General features: G+C 42.2%; 3 protein-coding genes across 23 annotated transcripts in view; 1 reads left to right on the top strand and 2 right to left on the bottom strand.

The window, feature by feature from the left end:
* UBE3D (ubiquitin protein ligase E3D) overlaps positions 1 to 9,279 on the bottom strand; it is a 203,117-nt gene extending 193,838 nt beyond the window's left edge. For all 13 annotated transcript variants that reach the window (XR_012033906.1, XR_012033908.1, XR_012033907.1 and 10 more), the window contains exon 1: positions 9,109 to 9,279. Coding sequence is in view for 8 of the 13 variants with exons in the window: in XM_072832229.1 (XP_072688330.1) it covers positions 9,109 to 9,185 (77 nt within the window). In the remaining 5 variants the exon portion in view is untranslated. The remainder of the gene's footprint in view (positions 1 to 9,108) is intronic.
* Positions 9,280 to 9,384: 105 nt separating this feature from the next.
* LOC140636386 (uncharacterized) lies at positions 9,385 to 13,192 on the bottom strand. Its single transcript, XM_072831619.1, has 3 exons — positions 13,142 to 13,192; positions 10,773 to 12,149; positions 9,385 to 9,761 (listed from the first exon to the last, which is right to left on the bottom strand). The coding sequence occupies exons 1-2, from the start codon at positions 13,190 to 13,192 to the stop codon at positions 11,421 to 11,423; spliced, it is 780 nt and encodes a 259-aa protein (XP_072687720.1). The 3' UTR covers positions 9,385 to 9,761; positions 10,773 to 11,420.
* The window catches only part of DOP1A (DOP1 leucine zipper like protein A), a 108,337-nt gene continuing 103,867 nt past the window's right edge, over positions 11,600 to 16,069 (top strand). For 6 of the 9 annotated variants that reach the window (XM_072832211.1, XM_072832207.1, XM_072832212.1 and 3 more), the window contains exon 1: positions 11,600 to 11,733. The gene's annotated coding sequence lies outside the window, so the exon portion shown is untranslated. Of the gene's footprint in view, positions 11,734 to 12,535; positions 12,752 to 16,069 lie in introns of all 9 variants that reach the window. The other 3 variants (XM_072832206.1, XM_072832209.1, XM_072832213.1) reach the window with 2 other exon arrangements.

Raw genomic sequence — 16,069 nt, 5'->3', positions numbered from 1 at the left:
CTCTCTCTGTCTCTTATGAATAAATAAATAAAATCTAAAAAAATAAAATAAAACAATCTAGTGATGTATGAATACCAGATATAAAAGAACTGACTAGTCCAATTCACTACAAATAGAAATCACTTGGTAAAGGCAATCGAGAATAAAACACAGTCCATTCCCTGTACATCAGGCGCTGAAAAGTACAACAGCAGATATAGACCTATAGAAATGATCCTCAGGGATCCCTGGGTGGCGCAGCGGTTTGGCGCCTGCCTTTGGCCCAGGGCGTGATCCTGGAGACCCAGGATCGAATCCCACGTCAGGCTCCCGGTGCATGGAGCCTGCTTCTCCCTCTGCCTGTGTCTCTGCCTCATTCTCTCTCTCTCTCTCTCTGTGACTATCACAAATAAATAAAAATTAAAAAAAAAATTAAAAAAAAAATAGAAATGATCCTCATATGAAGTTAGAATATGCCTAGAATTCTAACAGAGGTGCCAAGCACTCTGCCTTTTAAGTGTAGACAGCAGGGGCGGGCCATTAACTCCACATCACCTACGTACAAAAGTCAGGCCATCTACTTGAGTATTATCTAAGTACAGAGATCATACCATGTGTTCAGCTGTCAATCTTGATTAGGCCTCTTAATTTGCTTTAGAAGATCCTAAGACTATTTTCTGGTTAGTTCTTTTTCAAACCATATGGACTTGTACTTAATTGGCAAGAACCTGAGTCTTTTCCAAGGAATATATCCTTAAACTCTTGAGTCAAAAGTCTAGTTCTTTTTTTTAGAGAGAGATTGTGCACGCGCAAGAGAGCATGAGTGGGGGAAGGGGAGGGGCAGAGGGAAAGAGAAACAGAATCCTAAGCAGGCTCTATGTTCAGTGTGAAGCTCAATATGGGGCTTGATCTCATGATCCTGAGAACATGACCTGAGCTGAAATTAAGAGTAAGATGCTTAATGGACTGAGCCACCCAGGCACTCAGAGTCAATAGTTTTAAGAACTGATATTTAAGAAATAATAGTCCTCTAAAGCAGAGGTCAGAAGGACCAAATGGTATATATTTCTGGTTTTGCAGGCCATTTATGGTCTGTTGCATATTATACTATGTATTTTATTTTTAATAATGCTTTAAATAATGTAAAATCCATTCTCATAAGTTGTACCAAAACAAGGCACAGGTTAAATTTGCGCATGGGATATAGTTTGCTGAACATTTCTCTAAAGATAAATAATTTGTCCATTTTGCTGCTCAGAGATTTTCAAACTGGATTGTGCCACTGGCACTAGAAGTACCTTAAGGGACATCACTACATTTCTACGCCTCACCCCACCCTATCTCTGGCTTACCACTCTTCTTCCCCTTCATGAAAAATTCAGCCAATTTGAGTGGAGTAAGATAGGCATCAATGCAAGTGTGGGAAAACCACAGTGGCCTGGAGATGTGGAAAACCCAGAAGAGTTAGGAAGGAGGGCATCCACCAGGACAGCCACCCTACAGGGATGTCAGATCTCAAGAGGAAGGAAGAGAAACCTAAGTGGGGGAGGGGGGGTGGGCAACTCAGTATAGGGTTTCCAAGCCTGCCCTAGACGGCTCAGGCTGCTATAACAAAACACCAGAGACTAGGTGGCTTAACATACATTTCTTACAGTTCTGATGGCTGAGAAGTAAAAGTTCAAGGTACCTAGAGATTTGGTCCTTGTTGAAAGCCCTCTACTTGGCTGGCAGATGGCCACTTCCTCCTTATAACTTCACATGGCAAAGAGAAGCAGCTTTGGTATTTCCTTTTATAAGGTCACTAATCCCATTATGGTGGCAAAGAGAAGCAGCTTTGGTATTTCCTCTATAAGGGCACTAATCCCATCATGGTGGCTCCACACTGAAGACCTCATCTAAATCTAATTATCTCCCAAAGGTTCCATATCTCCTAATACCATCATATTGGGGATTAGGGCTTCAACATATGAAATTTTGAGGAAACACACAAAAATGCATTCCGTAACAGAATCCAAACAAATGAGGAAGGTGTCAACACTGAGGGGAGGTAGGGGAAGAATCAAAGGATGCCAGCATAAGATTAATTACATAGATGGGAACTGACCAAATAAATGTATGTCATGAGAATAATGAAAGCCAGGATTCTCACTGTGGGAGAACAGAGTTATAAAGTGGGAAAGGGAAAAAATCAGAATGGATCCTATGGTAATGGACTAGAATTGAAAATATCTGTGTGGAGTCATGGTTTTCAATGTATATAAAGAGATATAGTACTACAGATGTGTATATGTGTATGTGTGTAGATGTATAATATACAAACACACATACACATGCATACATTCATACACAAACATTATGCATATGCCACATACACACTCTAGTTTTGTCTACTAGGGCCTGGAAAAAGTGACAGGTCAATAGTAATGATACTTTATGCTCAGATTTTGGTTTCTAAAGGTCATTTTCCAGTTTTATTCTTAAAATTTTTTTAAAGGTTTATTTATCTGAGAGAGAGAAAGTATGCTACAAGTGGGGGGAGGGGCAGAGGGAAAGAATCTCAAGCAGACCATGCATTGAGCCTGAGTCCAACATGGGACCCAATCTCATGACTCTGACATCATGACCTGAGCCGAAATCAAGAGTTGGATGCTCAATCAAATCTGCCATCCAGGCACCCTAGTGATTTTCCACTTTAAAACAAATGGACATACACAAAATGATGTTCCTTGAAAAAATAACTACATCCAAGGATGGAACAGGAAAAGAATGAGATGAGACTGGAACATGTTGCTGTGCAAACAAAGAAAAAAACTAAAGAATAATAGGAACATATTTAAAAAGATCACATTACAAAAGAATAATAGAAACATATTAAAATCATCTTGAAGGGACTCCCCCTGGCCACATCTGGTATAAATTTGAGCAAAAAAAGTAACCCAATGAATAGATGATGATCTTGGGTCCATACTGATGTAAATGAATGAATTAAAAAAAAAAAGTCTGATAAGGAACATTGAGCATTGATACATAGTCTCAAAGGGCATCTCCAATTGATACTTATTGATTATACAGTGTCTTGCCCGACTGAATCAGTAAGAGTAGGAAGAGTTGGAACTGGCTATTTCACTGAGCAAATCTGAGATATCAGAAGCATGAAGAACTCTCATTTTGTCACCTTGCAGTATTCTTCCTAAATACTGAAGCTCTTTACAGTGTATATCAAAACTACCCATGAGCATGGGAATACAAGAGGTCTGAGATTCCTATACATGTGACAAAATTTTTTTGTTTTTTTAACTCCACCTCAGATTTGTATTTTTTCTTCCCTGTAAAAGTAGTAACCCAGTCAGACGACTTCACCTAGGACCCCATTATGCTGTGCATTTACTGTGAGCTTTTGCCTGCCTGTGCTTTTACTTGTAAAGCCAGAGTGCCCAGTTTCTGCCTTCTGGAATACAGAGATAGTTTTATCCTGTGCTGCCCTTGTTCTGTAGTTACTCTGATGATAGTCAGTGGGATTCTTGAAGTTTGCAGTATTCTTCTTTCTTGAATTGTTGAGAGAGGGGAAGAGAAAAACATCCTTTTTCTTTTATGATAGTGCAAACTGGCTAAAGTGTATGTTCGTATTTCCTTATCATTAAAATACTGTTCAATTTGTTTCTTACAGACAAGGAAAAATATTTTTGCATAAATTGACTCCACTATTGAAAAAGGGATAGTTTGGGGCACCTGGATGGCTCAGTCGGTTAAGGATATGCCTTTGGCTCAGGTCATGATCCCAGGGTCCTGGGACTGAGCCCTGAGTCAGGCTCCCTGCTCAGTGGGGAGTCAGCTTCTCCCTCTCTGTTCCACCTCCCTCTCCTGCTCTTTCTCTCAAATAAATAAAAATAAAATCTTAAAAAAAAGGGATGCTTTAGATTGAACCATTATAGCTTCAGAATCAATCTTTTCCTAAATAAAAATATTAAAACCAAAAAAAACTAAGCAAAAAACAAAACAAAATAACACTTTATGGTGGAGAAAGCAGACATCATCTTATCTACATGCTCAAAGTTAACATATACTTTAATGAAATAAGCCAAAATCCTGTGATACTTGATAGGAGAACACAGCATCACTTCCGTGATATGCTTGCCAAAGATGTACAACCTGAACCTAATCCTGAGGCAACATGAGACAAACCCAAATGGAAAGATATTCCACACAATAATTAGGCTGTAATCTTAAAAAGTGTCAAGATTATGAAGGCCAAGGAAAACTGAGGAACTCTTCCAATTTTAAGACACTAAGGAAACACAGCAACGACATATAAGGCATGATTCTGAACTGAGTTCTTTTGCTATTATGGGTATTATGTAGATCGGCGGCAAAAATTGAGAGAGGTCTGAGTATAAGATGGTAGTAACATGTTTCCTGGTTTTGAAGGTTGCATGTTGGTATGTAGAGGAATGTTCCTATTTGTAGGAAATACACAGTAATGTATTCAGGAGTAACATTAACTTACTCTCAAGTTTGAGACTGTCCAAAAACAAAGATTTTTGAGACCCTAACTGTACATACCTTTTATATACTTGTGGCTTTCTTCATTGTGCACACCCTGCTTGAAATTATCCAATGACTTCCTATCTCACTCTGAGTGCAAGCTAAAATTCCTTCGATGGCCCATAAGACCCAGTGATATACTGGAGACAGCTGCTAAAATTCCAGGCATTTTGCAAACTAGTTGACATCACTTTGGTAGCTTGACATCATCCATAGTGAAAGTATCTACATCACAGGAATCAGTAAATGTTGCAAATCAGGAAGATTTTTTTGTTAGTTTTATTGGTTTTCTTGGAAAGCAGGTTGTTAAACATTTACTAACATACATCTGTAAGACTATGTGCTCCACCAGGCCACCCACATCTCTCTGAATTTGGCACCCCTTCATGCTTGCTGTTCTCTCAGAGGGAAACAGTCTTTCACCAGGTATTATATAGTTCCAAACCTTTCCCCTTTAAGTTTATTACTCAAGTGTTGCTTTCTCATTTGGAATAAGAGGTTGTAATTTTCTCTCCCTATCCCTTTTTGTTTTATTTTTCTATGTATTTATTTTCATTCAAATTCATATATATTTTGGGCACCTGGGTGGCTCAGTTGTTGAGTGTCTGCCTTTGGCTCAGGTCACGGTCTCGGGGTCCTGGGATCAAGTTCCCCATTAGGCTCCCTGTGGGGAGCCTGCTTCTCCCTCTGCCTTATGTCTCTGCCTTTCTGTCTATCTCAAGAATAAAATCTTAAAAGAAAAAATCATTTATATTTTATTTATTTTGTATAATTTCTGCTCACTTATCACCCACTGCCACCATTATACTATAAGCTCAATGACAGCCAAGAATTTTCATCTTTGTTGCTGTCGTCGTTCATAGCTGGATACCTAGCACTTAGAATCTGAGTTTTTGGGGGCACCTGGATAGCTCAGTGGGTTAAGCATTTGCCTTAGGCTCAGGTCATGACCCCAGGGTCCTGGGATTGAGCCCTATATTGGGCTCCCTGTAGGGTAGCCTGCTTCTCCCTCTCCCTCCCCCTGCCCGTGGTTTCTCTCTCTCTCTCTCTCTTTCTCACTCATTATCTCAAGTAAATAAATAAAATATTTAAAAAATATATTAAAAAAAAGAATCTGAGTTTTTGGCACTAGAATAGGACCTTAGTAAACATCTGTGGACTAAATGAATGGCTAAGGTTTATCCCAGGAATACTAAAATAGCTTAACATAAACGGATTTTTCTAATGCATTTCACGGATGTAAATATGAAAGCGAAAAAAATATGACCATCACAATACATGCACAAATCATTACAGAAAATAAAGTATCTATTCATGATTAAAACCCATAGTAAAAGGATCCCTGGGTGGTGCAGCGGTTTAGCGCCTGTCTTTGGCCCAGGGCGTGATCCTGGAGACCGGGGATCGAATCCCAAATCGGGCTCCCGGTGCATGGAGCCTGCTTCTCCCTCTGCCTGTGTCTCTGCCTCTCTCTCTCTCTCTCTCTCTGTGACTATCATAAATAAATAAAAATTTTAAAAAATTATTAAAAAAAAAAACCCATAGTAAACTAAGAAGAGAAAGGGACCACGCAATCTACCACACAGATTCACCAAGTCAATTTCATCATACCTAGTGATAAAATGCTAGAAACATTTCAAGATTAGGAACAAGAATAAAACTCAATCATATCATTTACATTAACTGGAAACAGACTAAAAATTTTAATTAAAATGCAGATTATCAGAATGTATTCTGAAAAACTCCACCCAGTATATGCTTTTAAAAATTTATATGTAAAGGTGGGATCCCTGGGTGGCGCAGCGGTTTAGCGCCTGCCTTTGGCCCGGGGCGCGATCCTGGAGACCAGGGATCGAATCCCGTGTCGGGCTCCCTGCATGGAGCCTGCTTCTCCCTCTGCCTGTGTCTCTGCCTCTCTCTCTCTCTCTCTCTCTCTCTCTCTCTGTGACTATCATGAATAAATAAAATATTAAAAAAAATTTTTTTTTAAATTTATATGTAAAGGATACATTAACACTAAGAAGACAGAAAGAGATATGTGAGGCCAAACAGTACTGTCAAAAATGTTTTCTGACAAAGATACTGTGTATTTCAGTGGAAGAAACGGCACTCTTTTAAACTAATGGTGATGGAACTAGTGGATATTCTTATAGAAAAAATAAAATAAAATTTAACTCCTATCTCACTCCAAACACAGAAAATGAATTTCATCTAAATATAAAAGCTAAAACTATGTAACTCCTAGAAAATAAACATAGGAAAAAACAACCTCAAGATAAGCAAAGATTTCTTAAGAAGCAAACAACACTAACCATTAAAGAAAAAAATGCAATAAACTGAAGTTCATTACAATTAAAATTTTCTGTTCTTGAAAAGACACCATTAAGAAAATGAAAAGGCAAATTTCTGATTGGGAGCAAGCGTTCACAAATTCACAAGGCATAAATAAGAAAGGTCCTATTTCCAGAATCTATAAAGAACTCTGTAAATTCAACAATACAACAAACAGCTTGATTTTTTATAATGACAAAAAATTAGAAGACACACACACACATAAAATTAGAAGACACCTTCCAAAGGAACATGTATGAATGACCAAAAAGCAAATTAAAAAGTACTTAACATTATTAATCCAGGAAATGCAAATTAAAACGACAATGAGGCTTTGTACCTTTATAGAATTAGGTAATTAAAAGAAATGAAAATGTATGTCTACCAAAAGACTTACATGACAATGCTATAGCAACTTTATTCCTAATAATCAAGTTCTAGAAACCAACAAATTATCCAGCAACAGAATGGATGGATGAATTGTATATTCATACAGTAGAAAACTACTCAGTGAGAAAAAAAATGGACTACTGACATGTGCAATGACACAGATCAAACAAGAATCTCAGAAGCAGTTTTGAAGGAAAGCAGCCAGAATTTAAAAAAGTATATACTCTAAGAATCCATTTATATATAGTTCATGAAATGGCAAAACTAATCTTTGTTGAATGAAATCAGAAGAGTGGCCGCTTTTGCTTTTAGGAGAGGCAAGCTGGTGATAAAGTTCAGCAGCCAAAGACCATTGGGAACAAACCAGTCAGATTTCTTCACTTGCTTAAACAAGGGAGAGTAATCTAGGGAAAACTGTGAAGGGGCCCCTTGATAAGAGGAGGTGGGAACTTTGTCTTGTTTTTGTTTTGTGTTAAGTTTGGGGTGGTGGATAACCCTGCAAGGTGGACTGGAATTGTAGATACTTATCTCAATGTATGATTTGAGAAGGAGAGGGAGACACAGAGAAAAAAAAAAAAAGAAAGAAAAAACTACCAAGTATCATCCCCGATTTTACAATTGATAAAGTTCAGACGAAACGATGCTACTCTGGTGAAGAAGCTAGGATTTGAATTCAGTTCTCATGCCAAATCCCAAACTGCCAGATCTACACTTGTCCGATTTAAGGAAAAGAAAGATAAACATCAATCTACCTCGGAGCGGCTCCGTGTAGTAAAAGCTTCAGGATTTGAATATCTAATTTACTCTATTTGAAATGGCAGTCACAAGGGAATAAATAAAGGGGGCCACAAACAAGAGAACATTTCTCTTAAAAGTTTTTTTTTTTTAATCTTATTTATTCCTGAGAGACACACAGAGAGGCAGAGACACAGGCAGGGGGAGAAGCAGGCTTCCTGCAGTGAGCCTGAAGCGGGCCTCGATCCCAGGACCGCAGGATCGTGACCTGAGCCAAAGGCAGATGCACAGGGCAGCCCGGGTGGCTCAGCGGCTTAGCGCCGCCTGCAGCCCAGGGCGTGATCCTGGAGACCCGGGATCGAGTCACACGTCGGGCTCCCTGCATGGAGCCTGCTTCTCCCTCTGCCTGTGTCTCTCTGCCTCTTTCTCTGTCCTTGCTTCTCATGAATAAATAAAATAAAATCTTTAAAAAAAAAAAAAAAAAGGCAGCTGCACCACCACGGAACCACCCAGGTGCCCCTCTCCTAAAAATTTCTTGTAGTAACAAGTTAAACGTTGTTGACTTCTCATTGGAACGCGGAATACGAATACCACAATGAGCTCCAATAAGAAGCCTGCAATGTGTCAGTTTTTCGGCAGAAAACAGCGTGGATGGGGCGGGGGGGGGGGACAACCTAACCGAGTTTATGTACAAAATAGGAAGCTCACAGTGGAACTTAACCCTCTGAAGAGAAGCCCAGAAAGAAGCAGGCAAGGCTTTTTTTTTTTTTTTTTTTTCCGCTGTTTTTGGAAAAGCCGGGCACTGTTAATGTTACATCAGCGCTCCTCAAACTTTGGTATTTTGAGTCCTGGGAGGCGTGTTAAAAGACAAGTTCTGAGTCAGCGGGTCTGGTGTGGGGCTGAGACCTGCATTTCTTAAAAACAAAAAACAAACCCTCCCAGGTGATGCCGAGATTGCCAGTCGAGGAGGGTGCGGGAGGAGAAGCTGCACTTTGAGCAAATGACAGGCTCTAAGCAACTGGGAAGAAAGTCACAGCTCGTCCCTCCGAGGGAGGCGGAGGCTCCAGGACCAGCAGAGACCCCGGCTAACGCCCTGTGCCTCGGGGCCCACGCGCCCAGCGCCGGCCTTACCCGAGGATGAGCAGCGCGCTCTGCAGCCGTCTCCGCACCTCCAGGAACACGCGCGTCCCCGCCGCAGCCGCCCCCATGGCGGGCGCCCAGCCGCAGGTGCCGGGGACGAGCGGCCACCACGGCCGGAGCGGCGACACGTGCGGCGGCGGCGGCGGCGGCGGCGGCGCGGGCCTCCCGCCCGGATCCCTGCGCCGACACAGCCCGCCAGCCCACAGCGCCACCTGCCGGGCGGAGAACGCGCAGCCGCCGGGACTCCACCTGGGGGCGTGAGCCTTTCCGGATGCTGGCCTGGGTCCGAGGGCTGACAAAGGTGGGCAGGGAGAGCCCAACTGCCCTCCCGCTCTTCTTCCTGTGGGCGGGACCCGATGCGCTGCTCTCCCAGGATCCGACCTTAAAAATCTGAGCCGAGTACACCTCTTTGACTAGCGTGGGTGGGAATGAGGCTGGAAGAGCGCGGGATGAAGGATGCAGGAGATGCAGGCGGGCGCTGACCTCCCAGGATTTCTCCACCCCAGAACACAATCTTGTTTCGTATCCTAATAAACGGCAGTATCTTCTTTATGAACTGTGGTCAGTCCCTTGGTAGTTCTCCTCTGAGGCAACGAACGTCCAGGATTGACTTGGCATTGCTTCTGGGTTCAGACGCGATGGCTCTAAGACGGAAACAGGTGCAAAAATGTAAGAGGTTTTGTTATCAATATAGAAGGGCATGTAGTTGGGATCCCTGGGTGGCGCAGCGGTTTGGCGCCTGCCTTTGGCCCAGGGCGCGATCCTGGAGACCCGGGATCGAATCCCACATCGGGCTCCCGGTGCATGGAGCCTGCTTCTCCCTCTGCCTATGTCTCTGCCTCTCTCTCTCTCTCTGTGACTCTCATAAATAAATAAATAAATAAAAAAAAAGAAGGGCATGTAGTTAAGTCCAATATCACGAATCACAGGATTAGCCATTCCTAGCATCTTTGAGAAAAGGAAAATGAGAATGATTCCACAGGTACATTTCCGCTCTCCACGTTTTGTAGAGGTCGACACTGATTCACAGGAGTCCTAGTCTTATTACTGCTAGAAGATAATTTTGGAAAGTTTTACCTCTGCTGTAAGGCCTGCTTCTCCCTCTGCCTGTGTCTCTCATGAATAAAAATAAAATCTTATTAAAAAAAAAAAAAAAAGCTGTTCTCAACTCCTAGCATTCTTTCCAACTCTCCATACTTAAGATAGAGGGAAATGCTTAAAAATGGGGAAATATTAAAATGTAAGGCAGGGTGGTAAACTTATAGTAAGAATTCTTTAAAAACAAGAGGCTGGGGGCACCTGGCTGGCTTGGTAGGGGGAGCATTGGAGGCTTGAGGTTACCCCAACCAAATTGGGTGTAGAGATCACTTAAAAGTGAAACCTTAAACAAAAACCAAGAGGCTGTTAGGTTTTAAAAACAAACAATGATGGCTTGTATTCAGAAAATCATATCCATTAGTAGCTTCTTAATTCGAAGATTTTCCGAATCCACTTCCCCAGAGATCCTATTTTAAGACATTTTCTAAGGTCAGTATTTGCAGTTTTTAAGTTTATTATGGTGCTTCACAAATTCCTGTATCCACCGCAATAATTCAAAATCATGGTTGGAGGCAGCAACACAATGAAGAGAATCAAGTTTACTACTACTTTCCTACCTCAAATAACGGTGATCATGGGTGATGGTTTCAACTCCTAACCTCTTCCACCTTTAGTTCTCAAGCCTACTAAATCTTCAATGCTGCCACACTGTATTGAAATCTTTAACAGTCTTAGCGCAGCATGCTCTTCATACTTGATGTTTGATTATTTTTAAAGATTGCTTTATTGTACAGTCACACATTTGTAAAAACAACAACAACAACAACAAAAAACCTTTTTGTTTCTTTGACCCTACAGTTTTAGGCAAAAACAGTGCAATCCTCCCTGCGACAACTACATGATTTAAAGAGAACATAAAGTTAAAATGTTTCCAAATCTGATAACTATGTATCTCCTAACTTCAGTGTTCCAATTTCTCTGAGCCTCAAGTTCCTCATATGAAATATTGAGGAATCGTTTAACACCTAAAGGATCGTTTAAATAGTAGATAAAAGCTGTTCTCGGGCAGCCCTGGTGGCTCAGGGGTTTCGCGCCGGGCCTGATCCTGGGGACCCGGGATCGAGAACCACGTCGGGCTCCCTGCGTGGGGCCTGCTTCTCCCTCTGCCTGTGTCTCTCATGAATAAATAAAAATAAAATCTTAAAAAAAGAAAAAAAAAAAGAAAAAAGCTGTTCTCAATTCCTGGCATTCTTTCCGACTCTCCATCAAGACGTGGCTGGCCCCTGCGAGTTGAAAAGCCCTGCTCTTCCGTTTGGAGGCCCATCCATCCCCCTTAGTCGGTGGCCTCGGGCGGCTTCCCCGGCCGTGCGCTTGAGGGCGCTGTGGCGACAGCCAGCGCCTGGAGGCGAGGCGCCGCCGGGGGGCGGAGACCCGGGGCCGTCGACGTCGACGCCGGCGCGGGCGCGGGCGCAGTGCACGCTGGGAGCTGTCACTAGGCCCTTCGGCTCCCGGCCTCCGCGTCGCTGCCGCGGTTGCCAGGAGAGCGGCGCCGGCGGGGAGCGGCCGAGCCCACGGCAGGTAACAGCGTCCCCGCCCCCAGCGCGGTGGCGAGGCCAGCTGCGGGTCCTGAGCTGCGTCCGCCGCCAGGCCGGTTGCGGAGCCACGGGGACGCCCCGCGGGGCAGGCTGCTGCGGCGTCGGGGGTGTTGCCGCCCTGGCCCCGCCTGGATCCTGAAGCCCGGCTGGCCGCCCTCGGGTTTCCGGAGAGGCGGGCGCCGCGCGGGGCTCGGCGGGCCGGGGCCGGGGCCGGGGCCGGGGCCGGGGCCGGGCGGAGGCTCGGGGGCGGCCCCAGGCACGGGCGGCCGCTCCCGAGCCCTCTGCGCTGCGGCCCCGCGGCGCGCAAGGTTGGGGTGGAGGTCGCACCTGTGCGGAAACGGCGCGCGGGGTAACCCCTTTGTTGGTGGAATCCGGGATCCGTGCGGTCTCGCTCAGCCGCTAGAGGAGACGCGAATGCCGGCCATGGTTCATGGTCCGCGTTGGGGGACCGGGAGGGAGCGCACAAGTTTATTAGAGGAAGTCAGGTTCGTCCTGCGGAAGTTGTTGACCGGGATCACCTTTGCTTCCCCATCTCCAGCCTTTTAAAGTTGCAGCATAACAATAGTTACTTGTTCGGTCTCCCGCATTCTTCTCCCCTCCCCTGAAGGGGGGGTGGGGGGTGGTGGGGGTGGTATACCACGACTTTAAAAACGGAAAGAATTGTGTCTCTTAACGCTGTCTTCTAGTTCTGTGGAGTTTGGGAAAGAGATTTTGCGATCATCTGCTTTGGAGAGTGTAGCTAGAGCAATCAAAACAGGTGTTTTTCTTTTTTTTTTTTTTTTGAGAATTACGAAAGAAAATAAGGAAACTAAGCGTTTGCCTCACAAGCCCAGAGCTGTGGAAAGACATAAATCTCTCAATTTTCGGTGTTCCTGGCTTTCTTCTACGCAGACAGACCTCGTATGTTATCGATGGATAGTGTATGTCGACGTTGTACGCGAAGAAATTCACCGTCTGGTAAACACAGTGATTGAGTTGAGCCGACAGAAGTGGCCACAAGGGTAAATTAAAACCAGTTTCAGTACAAATGCTTTATTTCAGGGAGTAAGCCGCCACTCTGAAGCCACCACTAAACAATTGTAAATCTCTAGGTGATTCTAATTGTTAAGAACCCCGGTCTTGAAGGAAGAATTAAAAATACCTGAGTCAATACACAAACCAGAAAATGTGACACCATAACCAAAGTGTTAGGTGTGAATTCAACGTCTGACTCTGTATACAGTTTAGAGAGTCTTACTTTGTTGTTAAGGTAGTAGAAAGAGCTCCGGCCTGGGAATGAGAGATTTTGTTCACATTCTTTGTCCTCCAGCTGACCAGATGTGCTCTAAAGTCTCTAGTCATCTGTTTAAAGGAATTTCATGAGATCAGGATTTTCCAAACCAATGTCTCACCTGAACACTTCTCAATCCAGTAACAGCCTTACTGCCCCAGCAGTGTTCCATGACAAATAATTTAGGAGCACATTGGGTTAAATCATGCCCTACCTAGCCAGAAAGTCTATATTCTCACGGCCAACTTGTTAACATCTAGAATACAATTACATAGGATACCAGTCTGGAAATTACTGTACAGATCTTACTCAATTTATGATGGGGTTATATATCGGGATATATATATATATATATATATATATATATATATACATACATACATATATGTGTGTGTGTGTATATTTTTGCAGAAGTACACAACTTTAATAACGATAGATGAACGGAAACAAAAAGACGGATATAACACAGTAGGACAGGGGTGAGGTAGGGATGGAAGGGACAGAGGGATCACAGCAGCCAACGGGTGATTCTTTTGATGCCCTGAGGTCATGAGACACTTGACTCATGTCACCAATAACTGCATGTTGAGTAAACCACCAACTCTGGAAGGCAAGTAGTGGTACTATTGCTGAGCTTAGAACTGGGGCAGGGGTCCTCTCTGTCACAGAGTGGTTTTTGTTTTGTTTTTGTTTTTTTACAGAGTGTTTGTTAATTCTCAAGATCGTCTGGGCTCTTGAGTGTTAGGTCAGCGTAACATCAGGAGATGGCCTCTTGAGCACATGTTCCCTAACACGAGGTGGAGAAACAGGTCCCCCTTCCCACTCAGAGTAACCAGGATATATCCTGATAACCCCACCATAAATTTAAAATGTCAAAATTCGGAAAGGCATTTACTATATCTAACTTAATGTTAAACATGTGCACATTACTTACATTAGCCGTCAGTTGGGCAGAATCATCTGTCAAAGGTCATTTTACTATAAAAGTTTCGAATATCTCGTATGACTTACTGAATACTATACTGAAAGTGAAAAACAGAATGTTTGTGTGGATAAAGAATGGTTGTAAATGTATCAGTTGTTTACCCTCATGATTGCAGAGCTGACTAGTTGCTGAGGCTTATGGCCACTGAGAAAAAGGGTAAATTGAACTCTCATGAGTTAGACTGCCTATGCTTGAGCTGGGTCTCCGTTCAGCTCTAAAATTCCCTATGTTACGCTTTTAGCTCTCAGTTTAAGCTTTCTGGGGCATAAAGATCTAGTGGCAATTCACTGGTATAACAAAAGGCTTGTATTTTCCTTATTAAAATATTAAGGGGATCCCTGGGTGGTGCAGCGGTTTGGTGCCTGCCTTTGGCCCAGGGCTCGATCCTGGAGACCCGGCATCGAATCCCGAATCCCATGTCGGGCTCCTGGTGCATGGAGCCTGCTTCTCCCTCTGCCTGTGTCTCTGCCTCTCTCTCTCTCTCTGTGTGACTATCATAAATAAATAAAAATTTAAAAAAATATTAAGGATGCACATAGGTTTCATTGAACTTTAATGCTTTTATTTATGGCTGAAGAAGACTATCTTTTTTTTTTTTTTTTCTGGTCTCTTGATGCTTTTTCTATAACCATAATTTACATTTTGGATTTGATTTTGTGGTTAAGTCATTGATTTTATTGAGAATGGCATTTTAAAGTTCCAACAAAACTTGTTGATTAGGGCATTATTTTTACTATGCATGAGTTCCCTCTTTAGTCATAAGTTCTTAAACTATGAAACGTAATAAAAGTCTTTTGAAATGTACTTAATAATTAAATTTTAAGAATTCAGATCATTGGAAAGAGTTCAAGGTTAAAACAAATTCTAAGGCAGTCATTTCTGAGTTGCTTACATATAGGATCTAAGTGTTGAATACAATCTTAAATTATTTTGTTAAATTCTGTCAGGTGTCACTAGCAAACAACCAGTGTGGCCACTTTAGTCTGTTCTTTGTTACTTTGTTAGGAGTGAGTGCTATTACTGTGCTCTTTTGTTAGAGGGGGACAGTGGTGGGAACAATACATTTAATAGGTAATCCCTAATTCAGGTAAGCTTTCTTCCTGAAATGAAACTGTTGAGAAGTATAGAGCTGCAAGTTTTGTGTAATGGCTTATAGTTTTTATTGAAATTTTGCAATACAAAAATAGGTACTTTTGGTTACCTCATCTTTAAATGGTGATTTCTTTTTATTGTATTTACCTATTTACCTCCTCCTCCCCAAGCTATCCAAGCCTAAAACCTCCGTATTTTTCCATTGCATAAGTCAGAGACATGGTACCAAATTTAAGGAAAAAATTACAGATAATGTACATTCATTTTATGTGTGCATTATATAAACACCCAGGTAACCACCAGCATAATCAAGATTTGGAACATGTCACCACCACTCAGGCCTGTATTGTTATCCTTTTGCTTTCTTTAAATGCATGCTCTCCCAGGCTTGGCATGTCTACATCATGTTATCCTAACTCCAGTGCCACCTTGTCTGTGAATCCTTTTTTTGATTACCTCATTTTGAATTTTCTTCTCTTCTGACTTTCCTGTCAACATATATCATTCTTTTCTGTCCTTGATGGCTAAACCAATGGTATGCTCATAGTTCATAGTAGGCACTTATATTTATTTGTTGACCAAATGCGTAAGTGAAGTATTTCTCAAATGTCAATCATTTCTACATCATCTTCAAAATTTTGGTCGTATCTACATATTTTCTGTATACCTATTTTCTTTGTATTTCTCTATATCCATGTAGTTATTAACATAATTTTTAGAGAAAACTTGAAATAATCACCATAAATAAAAAGTAGGTATTACTTGCCATCAACAGAATGTAGACATAAAGTTGAAAATAAGCAAACAAAACTTGTTAAATTCTGGAAACTACTGGATATTGAACACTCTGAGCCTAAAACTTGCTGTTCTTTGTTTAAAAGGGAGATTAGCAAGAATTACAAAGGTGTTGATAACATTCTGCTATCAATAGGAGAACTTCTGATGCAGTCAGAGGAAATGCAAGAGAATGAA

Source organism: Canis lupus, chromosome 7 (assembly GCF_048164855.1).
Source record: "Canis lupus baileyi chromosome 7, mCanLup2.hap1, whole genome shotgun sequence".
Lineage (NCBI taxonomy): Eukaryota > Metazoa > Chordata > Mammalia > Carnivora > Canidae > Canis > Canis lupus.
This window is presented reverse-complemented; position numbering and strand designations above follow the sequence as displayed.

Excerpts from the sequence above, each read along its gene's own strand:
- LOC140636386 (XM_072831619.1), bottom strand. The coding sequence starts at position 13,192 with ATGGAACACTGCTGGGGCAGTAAGGCTGTTACTGGATTGAGAAGTGTT. Across the intron at positions 12,150-13,141 it reads CTGGATTGAGAAGTGTTCAG|CGGCTGAGCGAGACCGCACG; the intron begins GTGAGACATTGG and ends CGTCTCCTCTAG.